Source organism: Typopeltis vanoorti, chromosome 8 (genome assembly GCF_054136105.1).
Source record: "Typopeltis vanoorti isolate ZY-2024b chromosome 8, IOZ_Tvanoo_1.0, whole genome shotgun sequence".
Lineage (NCBI taxonomy): Eukaryota > Metazoa > Arthropoda > Arachnida > Uropygi > Thelyphonidae > Typopeltis > Typopeltis vanoorti.
This window is the reverse complement of record NC_143556.1, coordinates 127,554,420-127,567,630: the sequence shown is the minus strand read 5'-3', so window position 1 is coordinate 127,567,630 and position 13,211 is coordinate 127,554,420. Positions and strand designations below refer to the sequence as shown.

The 13,211-nt window shown below is 34.4% G+C and overlaps 1 protein-coding gene across 2 annotated transcripts in view; it reads right to left on the bottom strand.

The window, feature by feature from the left end:
* Positions 1 to 13,211, bottom strand: part of Sas-4 (spindle assembly abnormal 4) — a 527,986-nt gene that overhangs the window by 310,463 nt on the left and 204,312 nt on the right. Inside the window, exon 10 of one of the 2 annotated variants that reach the window (XM_090396928.1) lies at positions 10,324 to 10,377. The exons of the other annotated variant lie outside the window; for it this stretch is intronic. Coding sequence (XP_090253054.1) covers positions 10,324 to 10,377 — 54 coding nt within the window. The remainder of the gene's footprint in view (positions 1 to 10,323; positions 10,378 to 13,211) is intronic. 2 annotated transcript variants of the gene reach the window in all.

Sequence of the window (13,211 nt, the reverse complement as noted above, 5' to 3'; positions counted from 1 at the left end):
ACATCAAATCATCTTACTTTATCTCAAATCCAACTGCTGACTTGCAACTTAAGTACAGTTGATTCTGGTTAACTGGAACACAAAACTGTACTAGAACATTTTGGTCCAATTAAGCAGATGCCTGAGAGCCTTCCTAACTCAGTCAGTATAGACAAAAGCCTTTGGTCAGAAAGACTTCAGTTCGATTCCTATCCATGATGTGAGAAACCTTTATCTTGTCGTTTTCAAGTAAAGGTGAGTTAGCCAGTCTCACACGGAGGTAGGAGTTTTTTCAAGTGGAATCTTGGGTTTTTCATCCACCAGAACAAGCAAATCAGCCCTGTGAACACAGATGCACGGATTTACAGCCATGAATACTTGCGACAATATGTGAAAGAGATAGAGTCCTCACTGCATGTCATTCTGCCTGTAGTCAACTATGAGTTACATCATGGTAACCAACCTCCTGGATCGCGGATGACACATAAAGGGAAGTAGCTGCCCCAATTATGCAAAGTTTCATGTTAATAGTTAAAAAGATATAAAACTAACATTTCACTGAGTAACAAATCATTTATAATACCAAAATATGTAGATATTTAAATTTCCCTTATTGTCAATATAAACAGAGTGACTGTTGTCACTTTGTTGTTGACTGTTGTCCTTGAAGTCCTTCAATGTGACCCTATTTAAAATCATCATGATCCAGCTTTCTTAGCTAACTCTTCTGACTTCTTTTTATAACATTGGACTACTGATGCACACTCCTCGTCCAGTTATAATGGAGAACCAGTGGTTTAGAATACCCTTGACATCAGGTTCTGTACCTTCATGCTTCCATTTTGGAATGTTCCTTCTTTTCCATGGGGTGTCCATTCTTTTCACAGACAATGATGACTAGTATTGGCTTTTGATTTGATCTAGTAAAGTAATTTTTTTGGCTACTGATTAATCTTTACATGGCATCTTGGTAAGGATCCAAAATTTTATAAAATTAAAAGTAAAATTATCAAAAAAAACAACAACAACGGAGCAATGAAAAATCTCAACACCTTTCTTATTGGGCATTGGCTGAGCATGAAAGATAACACAAGTGCCTGCAAAAACGCTAGTTATAAACTGTCCACCTTTAGAAGGTAATATGCTTTATAGCCTGAGTTGGTGAGAAGAGTAAAAAGTCATCTAAAACACATGTAGGAACAATACTAACAAGTCATTTGCAAGCTGTAGTTTGGAACTTTGCATTCCTTATGCCAATAAGCCTTAAACCAACCAACCATTTACAGGTGATTGCCTAAAATGGACAATCTTGAGTGCTGTATCTCCTGTTCCAAATAAACTTCTGTCCCAATTAACCAGATTCTACTGTATATACTTTTAAGTGCTGGCCTGGTTGGCCGAGTGGTTAGCATACCTGCTCTCCAGTCAAAAGACTGCGAGTTCAAATCTCAATGTGGGCATGGATGTTTGTGATTGTCTGTGAAAATACTAGTGGTGGTGGTGATCAGTAGATGGAGTTGGTGTAGATGATGCAGTTCGCTGTAGTTGGTGGATTGAGTGGTGGAGATGGAGTTGTAGAGTAAGTGCCCTCCCTTGATGAATCTTTGGACTCCTTGGAGGTATCACCTAATAATAATAATAATAAAAGCGATTGTTATATTCCAATTATTTACATTTTTTTGTCGTAGTAAAAACAGAATTCAGACAATTTCTGTTAGGCAAGAATCCAGCTTGTTCTTCCACAGTTTCTTAACTTCTGAAGTACAGGTTGATCAAAATTTTAAAGTATCCCTGTTTAAGGCCTTGTAAAGCATCATCCAGCAATCCAAATGCTGCGAAACTTTGCAGGAGTACACTATGCATCATGCAGAAGCCCCAAAATTCACCATCAGGGCATTGTAAACATCAAATGCACGGTATTTGCATATCGCACAACTTGGTATGTTCCAGGAGTGCTTAAAAAGATGGACATGGGATTTTCCCTTTCATTCTGGTTGTTAATACCTTCCATAGTGATAGCACTAACCTTTCCCTAATGTGTTTTGCAAGTGAAACTGTAAAATTGCAATGCTGCTGCTGCTGCATTCCACAAATTTCATCACCTGAACAAATGGCAATGAGGTCAGCTATCTCAATGTGTTCTGTGACAAATTATTAGTCATTTTGAAGAATGGGATCGTTGGGAGTTAGATCTGAAGAGGTCTTAAACCAAGTAGTTTGAAATTCACTACTAGGGGTAGTGAATTTCCGTCTGATGTACCAAATGCAGGATGTAGTAATTTTTTCTGCATGTCTAAGGAGAAAAGTGACACAAGCATAAATAACACATTTTTATTCACTTTCATTATGCATTTACAGGCTGTACAATATGCTACCCTTCCTGGTATGCCACAAACCGAATCCTTTGCACAGTATGTTCAATGGTAGAATGCAGATGGTCGGGACTGGTGATGAGCACATGCTGCATTATTCTGTCTTTCAGCACTGACATGTTATCAGGATGATACTGATCAACCTCGTCTTAGAGAAATCCCCAGAGCCAGAAGTCACAGAGGATCAGATCAGGTGAATGAGGTGGTCTTGCAGTGGTAAATACATGGATTCCATGAAATGTTCTCGAAGAACGTTCCATACACAGACTATGCAATGCATAGAGGGCCTTATCATGCATGAAAATGATTGAATCCATGCACAAATGCTGCTGTAGCTGTGGAGCAACAATCTTTGTTGTGCCTGATACCTCTCAGCAGTAACTGAGTAGGTCACAGAATCGACTGGCAAATGTCCTCAAAGAAGAATGGTCTAATGATAAAAGAAGCTGTAAACTCGCACTAGATAGTAGCTTTAGGCAAATCCAACAAAGGAATTTATTGGACTGCATGCTGATTTTACGTAGCCCAATTGTGGGTATTCACAGCTCTGTTGCAGTGAAAGTGAGTCTCGTCTCCCTATAAAATCATCGACAGCCATGTAGCATCCAACTCCACTCATCCAAGCAAAGAATGTTAAAGTGAATGTCAATCAACTTTCAAAGTCCTGTAGGTGCAATTCCTGTGTCAGGTCTCTTGAATGGTAGAAAAGTAGAATCTTCCATAAGATTTATGTTGTGTAAGGCACATGCAGCTGCAGGAACCAAAGCTATTATTCATGCCAGCTCCACAATAACAGTAGCAACTTCATTCACTTGTTGTGAACTGATTGGTTTGCGACCACTGCCAGGTCAAACTCCCAACGATCCCAGTTCTTCAAAATGACTAATCATTAGTCACAGAACACGTGGAGACAGTGGATCTCATCTAACATTTGTTCAGGCAACGAAATTTGCAGAATGCAGCAGCAGCATTGCAATTGTTTAGTTAGTACTGCTTCACAAGCAAAGCACACTGTGGCAAACTTAGTGCCATGACTGTGGATGGTATTAACAACCAGAATGAAGGGAAAAATCTCATGTCCATCATTTCAAGCACTCCTGGCACCTGCCAAGTTGTGTGATATGCAAATATCATGCATTTGATGTTTACAATGTTTCTGATGGTGAATTTTGGAAACCCCCCCCCCTTTTTTTTTCTCAGATATCACTTCTGAACAATGCATTCCTGCAAGTTTTGCAGCATTTAGATCACTGGATGGTGTTCCACAAAGTCCTAAACCGGGATACTTTAATTTTGATCACCTTGTATTTATTGATTCACATGTGTACTACAGTAAAAACGTATTTATTATTCAGATATTTCATCTCATGTATTGTAAGATCAGTGTGAGCAGAGAACAATGATAAGGAATTTGAATAAAAGAAACAGTAAAGCACATGCATTACATTGGAATCCCTCTATATATACAGTTGAGTGTTCACTGTGTTCACATTACACAGATCCATGTGTAATGGCCAACTATTACACATGGATCTGTGTAATAGTTGGCCATTTTCCCACTGGATCCTATGGCTAGAGTTTCAATCCTGTGTTGAGCTAGGCCAGATTTGTGAAGTTTGATGAGCTGGAATGTGGGTATATTTACTGACAGATCTTCCCCCTGTTCGTTCATAGCACAAGTTGCTTGAACATGTTGTTTTGTATATGCCAGTTAGAATCAAATAATTTTTGCCACTCATTCAAAGATGCCATTAATATATGATACAGGAGTCCTTTGGAGACTTCTTGTCTAGGTTGCTGTATAGGAGAGTTCTTAATTATTTTCTGTGTTATTCTTGGGTTGTATTCATTTAGTAAGGCTGTTTGTTTGATAGTTTCCAGTTCTTGCTTAAAAGATTACTGTATGCTCTATATAATAGGAATTTTATGACACTTTTTGAGATGGATAGTGCTGATGTATTGCAAATATAGTATCCTGTAAAATTTGGTTTTCAGCAGCAAAAAAGTGGAAATGGATCCAACATGTTTCTGCTGGATATATACATCTAGAAAAAGGAAATTCCTTTTGATGATTCTTTCCTAGCATGAACTTAATTCAAGGATGTAGGGTGTTGATTTTATGTAGAAATGAACAGAGTTCTGGTTCTATGTGACTCCAAAAGATATTAGCAGTTATTTTCAGTTTTTATGTCACCTTCATCAGCTACAATTCCTATCATGCAACTCTTTCCTCCATGCCCAAGTTTTATTTTTTCATATCCTCCAAAATATTCTGCCACACCCATGATATTTATATATTGTTCAATATTCTTAAGCAGTCTTCCCACAGCTTTTGTACATAGCTAATTTTACACATGGCTTAGCTTTGTTACATTTTTCTTTATATTCTCTGAGGGAATTGCAGACTTATTTTAAAAAATCTTTCATTATATTGTTTTATTTTCTAGAATTGCCTCCAAGTTCTCAAGTCTATCATGAAGTGCAGATTTTTTTTTAATCTTGCAAACTACTTTTCTGCATGCTTCTCTGGATGAATGGATCAAAATTTCATTCAAATTTTGCCACTGGATCTCCAAGATTTAGTTCTAGTTTTTGAACTCTTAATTTTTTTTCTCCAATAGCTTTAATATTTGAATCCTTCAGTTCACCTTTTAAAGTTACTATAATCTATAATCTGATTTCTTTTTTTCAAATTTATATATATATTTTTTTCTTTTCAGAAAATCATTTTAAATCTCATGCACTCTCTTATATTTTGTGAAGTGGTGTGACAATATTGCAGAATATTAGATAATGTATTTCTTGTTTACAAGGCAAAATATGACAGAACAAAAAGTTATAAAGAAAAAGGGAGAGGTAAAAACATGTAGTGAATCCATAATTAAAGATGTACTAAATGATTAAACTAAAAATGAAAGCTATTCTAGGAGCAACAATTCATGATGCCACTGTGGCTGCACACAGGTAGAACAACTGGAGGATATGACCATGTTTAGTTGTAACAAATGATTTGTACAGAGATAGGAATTGTATAAAAGGAGATATAAAAGAGTTGCGAATAAGTGAAAAAGTCGAGAAATGTGGATCTATTGGCAAAGTGTTACATGTGCTGAAATGGAGAGAGCTGTGATCACTAACGATTCAATAGGCAGACTATGCAGAGAAAATGGTACATATGTTGATGTATGGAGTATTTTTGATGGTAGTATTTGTAGGAAGGATTATACTTAAATGGATATGGTGTTAGGAGCTTGGAGAAATTGTTCATTGAAAGAAAGGACAAATGCACCAAGGTGAGATATGAAATGATGACAAAGTGAGTGAGAGAGAAAGAGAATGATGGGATTATTTTTGGAGGACAAGGAAGGCAGCAGGGAGGTAAGAAATTTGGTTGATAACTTAATTCAGTCAACTTATTTTAATCCATAATGTTTTAAGAGTAACTTGAATACATGATGGTCTGGTGATTGGATCATGTATGTTCATTTATTTGTAATGCCAGATGCTGAGGTGGAACTAGATGAAGCAATAGGGGTAGATGAGTTGGAGGAAATCAAGCTATTACAAGAGCCTGTTCCAAACACAGCAGTGGAAATGGATGGTAATATCAGCAAGAGTGCTGAAGGAATGTGCAAGAAAATTATCAGTGCTTCAGACTTGGTTATTAAACTTAGGTCTCAAGATAAGCACAATGCCCAATGAATAGAAGAAGGGCAAGATAATTTCATTATACAAGGGTGCAGCTAAGACAAAAGCATCCAATTAAAAACCAGTCACTATCCCTGGGATGGTCATTAAGGTGTTGGAGAGACTAATTAGTTTTTGCATCCAGAGGTCAGTGGAGTGGCACTTTGTTCTTCTATAGAGCGTACATATTTGTACTAATCTGTACTCTCTATAAATGTAAAGATAGGTCTTGATTTAGCAATTTGCTCATGTTTTATAATAGTTACTGCAGAGTTGTACAAGGGAAATGAATATACCACAATACATTTTTATTTTGTGAAGGCATTTCAATGAATTTCAAAGGCTTAGGAACAAGGACATGTATAGTTTCAATGGGGAGAATTAATTTTCCTCTTGGCTTTCTTCTTTGGAGGCATTTCTGACAAGGCAACAGGAGGAGATAAACAGAAAATAAGTTTGCAGTAGCTAAACAGCATTTGTATCTTGACATTATTCTTGTTAATCCAGAAGGGTTTGTCAGATCAAATAAAAAATTATTCAAGTAGGGATATTTCTAATATAATGGTGTATTTCCATATCAGTTGTAGAAATGGATACAGGAATTAGAGAAAAATTAACTTATTGAATGTTCCATGAAAAATTATGCATGCATACTTAACACATGAGAGAAAAAAAAAAGCTAAGAAAAATAAGCATTGATAGAAGATTTTTTAAACTTCAAGACAAAATAGATAAGAACTTCACATAAGTCTATAAAGGATGCAGAGAACTGACCCAATATCCAATCCTCACTTCCTCTTGGTGTGCTCCATTATTAGTATTCAGCTGAATACTGAACAGATGAGAATGGGCTGGCAATATGAGACTTAGTTGATCAATCTATTCTGTAAGAGCTTAAACCAGAGATAATGATCCAACACATACAACCTGATGTCCAGTGAGGAGTTGATTACAAAAGAACCTTGTTCATTTTGTCAAGGAAGCAGGATGACCAATGAAAAGTCAGATATTGGAGAAATCGAAAAATTAACAGAAGATAGGCAATGGTGTTTCTGGCAAAAATGAATGGAAAATAAATGCAAACACAGAAGAGTAAGAAAAGTACTGAGTTGACATAATTCGGTTCAGTGAGATAAAGAAGACAAAAACAGGTAAGAACTCTTAAATAATTATAAGATAGATATTATAGATATAAGATATATATATATATATATATGTTGACAATAGTGATCAAAGAAAGGAAGGAGTAGCAATAGTGCTACTCCACATTAAGCATGATCATAAACTTCAAGAAAGGCAGCCAATTTCAAGTAGGTTGATGTGGACAAATTTCAAAATGAGAAATTGGACAATTAACTATTTGTGCCAGTAGTCTGAGAGAAGATTCTAATAGGGAAGAAGCATAGGAATTTCTGCTCATCAGAGAGGACAATTGACACAGAAAATGGAAAAACTGTATCTTGTTGGAGACTAATAGTAGAGTAAGGAAAATTTTTCTCTAAATTTTCCTTTCTCTACTGTTAGAAGAACAAAACTAATAATAATGGTGTGTACCTGTTGGATTTATGTGATATGAATTACAGCTGACTCTCACTATAGCAAACTGAATTTCTTTTTTAGTATAGCATTATATCTATGAGAACTTGGTTAGGAACGTTTCATTAGTTTGTTACAGTGAGAGTAAACTGTAATAACTACTACCCATGCTAATATCCTTCACAAAAACAGGCTCCAACAAAAAGGAAGTGCATAAATTCACATGGAAAAAACAGGATAGAAATAAAGAAAGTTCATTATTATTGATATTAATCATTGTGATATCATTATACTGGTTCAGGATGGAAAATACATGAAATTTGAAACCAGAAATTAGCACATTAATATAAGGAAACTAGCAGAGGTTAAGCGTAAAAGCAAAAATATATGCAAATAGAAAAAGTGGAGAAGATTTGAAAATGAGAACCAAACTTTATGAACCTTATGGCAAAATCCAAAGCAAAAACTGAATGATTCAGCAAGAAGGCATATGTTAAAGTTGATTATTTAACCCTTTAACTGCTGATTTTATATTCTACTGACATTGTCCCATGTGCTGAATTAATTCTGCAAAAAATTTATAAATCAAATTAAAATTCTTACTGAAGTAAGAAGTCAGGAGAGCATCATACATTCTTGATATACACTTGTTCACTCACAAAAATGGCAATAATAGTTTTGCCATTTTTGTGAGTGTTGATTATGCCCCTTGATTATGCAAATTTTATAAAATTTGCATAATCAAGGGGGTGTCCACTTGATTAAGCAAATTACACACATTAATTTATGTAGACTCACCAGGATCTTCTTCTACAATTCACAATTCACGCCATCTACTGCCCTCCACCCCAACTAGTATTTTATTTTTTGTCTGTAAATTGCATGTGTTCTGAAGGGCCAATTTGTCTGTATGCGGAATGAAGAACCCAAGTTTCTGGGAGAAAAAACCCTGCTACCTCCGTATGAGATCAGCTAACTCGATTGAAAAAGTCCATATATAAAGATTTCTCCCATCATGACGAGAATCAAACTGAGGCCTTTTCCAATCGAAGGGCGCAATGTAACGTTCGTCTTTCAATTGCGCTATGGAGGTGCTTAATATGATTAGTTGCACCAGTTTAAATTTTTCTCTTTAGATGTCATACAAGGACAGAAACCCAAGTCAAATAAACTTCAATCGAGTTAACTCGACGGTAGCAGTTAAATGGTTAAATAATATTTATTATTTAATTATTTTTTGAAAGTAATCTGGAAACCCTGCATCCAGGGATTAATTAAACATGGAAAATTAATTAGACAAGGAACTTTAAACCACTTCGGGCCTCTAAGCAAGCACAGTGCTAAGATTCATCTCTCACCTACAAACATCCATATCTGCAATGAGATTTAAACTAGCAGTCAGCTGGCTGGCCAAACAGGCTGGAAATATAAGTTATATAGGTCAACAATATGGAATATTCTGGCTGCCTAGAATAACCACCTCAAAAAACTGTTAAATACCAAAGAGAGACAATTGTGATGGAAAATATTCAGGAGCAATAACATCTATAGTAAATATCAATGTTTAAGGTAGAATAAACCAAAAGAAACATGGAAAAGTACAGTTGTGGTATACTTGAGGAGTAATGTTTACCAACAATTTTCCAGATGGTGAGTATATCTGTTAAGAGTCATGGTGATTTTTATTTTATTTAATTCTTCTAACAGAAAGGAATCAGTGTACATCACTCCATACGTTCTGCTGATTATATAAGTTTTGATAGTGCCTATCTTCTGAGATGGATGTATCTGCTAGTAAAGGAAGGTTTTGACAAACAGAAAATTGAATATTTCCTGTAGAACAGTGGATTATTAAACCGACTAAAAAGTAAAGGCTGCTGTTAGATTTATGCAATAACTGAGTACGTGGAGTTTTCATTCAGAATTGTAGCAATTCTATCTGTAAATGTGACCACATTGTGAAGACATCATCTATGAAACAGACAAATACAAGGTTCAAGAAAAATGGTACTGAAAAGTTGACTTTAATTTGCCAGGTGAAAGAGCCCATCAAAAGAAATCACTGTTTCGTTGTGCAGCAAACAGAGATCTTCAATTTTATATTTGAAATTAATGCTTTTTTTAAATATAAGAATTAGTGACCAGTAAGGTTTGAAGAAGACTAAAAAATATTTAGCAAGAGCATATGCAGGAAAGTCCATAGATATGTTGAGAATGAGCATGATGAATCTTCCATTTATCAACAGTAGATGTACCTTAAGGATGCACCTGGTCCAATAATTTATTTAATTTGTTTAACTGCCTTTGAGTTAGGTCTATGCTGATTGCATTATAGGTAGATCTATCCATATGATTATACTCCATAGTATTCATCAAAATAGTGGCATTACATTTATCTGCTTTAGTCATCTCTAATAACATACAGACATCTCTAATAACCTTGCTACCTGTCAACTTTTAGATAATATGATTAACAACAGTTATGCCAAAACCTTCAGTTACAGCAAAAAGACGCAAATTGATAAATTCAACTTGCTATATGATAATTACATTAACTCTAAACTGTCTCTACCAGATAATCAAGTGATAATGAACCTATCTAAACACATTTTAACAAAACCTGAGATCTCAATTCTCAAAAAAGGATTCAATTTTGCCTTAAAATCTACTGCTATTCCTAAAATAGAGTTCATCTGCAACTTAGAAAAAGCCATCTTATTGCTACCATACCCAATAGCTAATGACTTACGATTAAAAAGCAGCATAATCCTCTCCGCTCCATCAAGATCTCATAACACCAACTCTAACCAAATGGAAAGAAGAACACTACTCAAATTAAAAAATAATAAAGACATCATCATACTTAAAGATCACAAAGGCAATAATACTGTTATCTTAAATACAAAAGATTATGAAGAGAAAATTAACAATCTATTATCAGACACGCCTGTCTATGACGTTCTCAGTACAGATCCTATGCAAAAAAACCATAACGATGCCAATGAACTATTACGTAGAATGACAAACTGGCCTATAGACTTAATAAGAAAGCTAAAATCCATGCACCCGTTGACTCCAAGATTGTATGGCATTCCTAAAATACACAAAGAAGGTACACCACTACGTCCAATAATTGATGGAATCTATTCTCCAACTTACCAACTGTCTAAATATCTAGCCAAGATTTTACAATAACACATTCACAATTCGGATACTTATATCAAAAACTCACATTTTATTGAAAAATTAAAAAACATCCCTATCACTGAAGATGATATACTAGCAAGTCTTGACGTCACATCTTTGTTTACAAACATTCCAGCTGTGGAAGTCATTAACATCTTAGACAACTTGTTCTCAAGAAACATCACTATGTTGTTCAATCATTGTTTAACTTCGAACTATTTCATTTGGCAAAAAACCGTCTACAAACAACTTACTGGATTAGCCACAGGTAGCCTCCTCTCTCCTTCTTGTGCTGACTTATTCATGGAAGACCTAGAAGATAAAATCTTATCTCAAATTACTCCAAAACCTAAAACTTGGTACAGATATGTATATTATATCTTTATCATTTGGAATCATAAGAAAGAAGAACTAATGGATTATCTCAACCAAATCAATAGTTTCCACCATACCATCAAATTCACATCAGAAATTGAAAAAGATGAAAAACTTCCATTCCTAGACATTCTAATAAAGAAACAAACCAATAACAGTATCAACCTGTCTGTGTATAGAAAACTTACGAATACTGGACGTTACCTCCGTTTCAACTCATCACATCATATATCCCAGAAACTTAGCATTATCCATATGCTTAAGAAAAGAGCTATACAGTACACCACAGACCAAGATGACTTACAAGAAGAATTAACTACAATATCCAGAGAGCTATCCTTAAATGGTTATCCTAAAAGACTCTGCAACAAGATTCTCTTTTCGGATATACCACAAAGACAATGTGATGACACCCAATACATCAGTACTATAACTATTCCATCTGTCAGCAGCATTTCCAAAAAATTGGCTATCCTTCTAAAACCACACAATATTAGAGTAGCATTCAAGCCAGTCAATACTATTCGGAAATTTTTAAGATCACCGAAAGATCCTCATCTATTCTACAAGTACTCTGGAGTATATAATATACCTTGTTCCTGTGGTGTTAATTACATTGGTCAGACCTCTAGAAGCTTCGAAACAAGACAGAAGGAGCACATAGGTTATGTTAGAAACAAGACAAATTTCAGGCCTTTCTTCCCACTTTGCCTCTACCAACCATCTTATTGAGTGGGATAAGAGTCATATGCCCTATATAGAAGAGAACTACCATTCCAGAACCTTCAAGGAGGCTGCTATGGTTGCCTGTTCAACAGGAAACCTAAATAAGAATCAAGGTCTAATCCTACTGGAAAATTGGAAAACTTTACTCAGATCGCTAAACATCAAAGAAATGAACTTTCACGCCAATTACATTAAGTCTCGTAACAAATAAATCATGTTCCTGAAACACGTGCATTGTCTCACACAGTACTAATTTTGTATGAATTAGAACTGTCAGTTAAAACCTAGTCTGTTATCTTCATATCGCTTACCAATTGTATCCTGAAGATGCCGATAGCAAAAATCGGTGAAACTAGTAGGATAATAAATACTACTCACTTGACTAACATTCCTAAAATGTGTTATAGTTTCTTATACAAGTTCAAGAAAGAAAATCACACTGAGATACATGTCAGTGTTGAATGCTGTTAAGTGATGCTTTCTTCTCTTCCTGACAATGTAGAAGTACACATGTGTGTACATACACACAACAATAGTGCATGTTTTGTAAAACAAATACATGTCATCACTCATTCTTTGAGCTAGGACAAATTGAAAATTAAAAGAATATGAAAATAAAACTAAAATAATTACTTACTGTCATTCTTACTTCATAGTATGATGATGATTTTAGCATAAGAATAGAAAATTAAGTATATAACACACGATTTATTAAGCAGAAATGTATTGTACAAGAATAAAAAAAAATAAGCAACAATAATTTTTAATGAAAACTTTATAGAGAAAATTTTTAAATATATAAAAAAAGTTTCATACAACAAATATCTAAACAATAGGCATGGTGAAAAATGAATTTCATTAAACAACTAATCTTATTTTCATGCTAGGTAAACGTAAAAAATTACTGAATATTACTAATTTCTAAATGTAATACATCTATTTTATAGTATACCATAAAAAAAAAGCACTGTGTGTGTGTGTATTTTTCTTTTTTTTTATGTGCTAACCATTATTTAATTCATTTGGTCCACAACATATCCTTAAAACATCTATTGTTTTCAATTTATTTATTTTTCATTTATGCAGATCTACCCACAAAATATTGTAAACCCACAATATATTAATACTGCAGGTGAACTATGACTTTTTTTAATTATTTAATTTTTTTATTTTTAGTTATTTATCAGGCAAGAACCATGTATCATGTATTAGAAAGAAAAATATTAAATGACTAGTTTTGTACATCATGTGAAGTACATCTTCAGATTAAGTAAAAACAGAAAAAAGTTATTAGCAGAGATATTTTTATATTAATAACAACATGCAGGAAAGGAAATGATATCCTTCTTT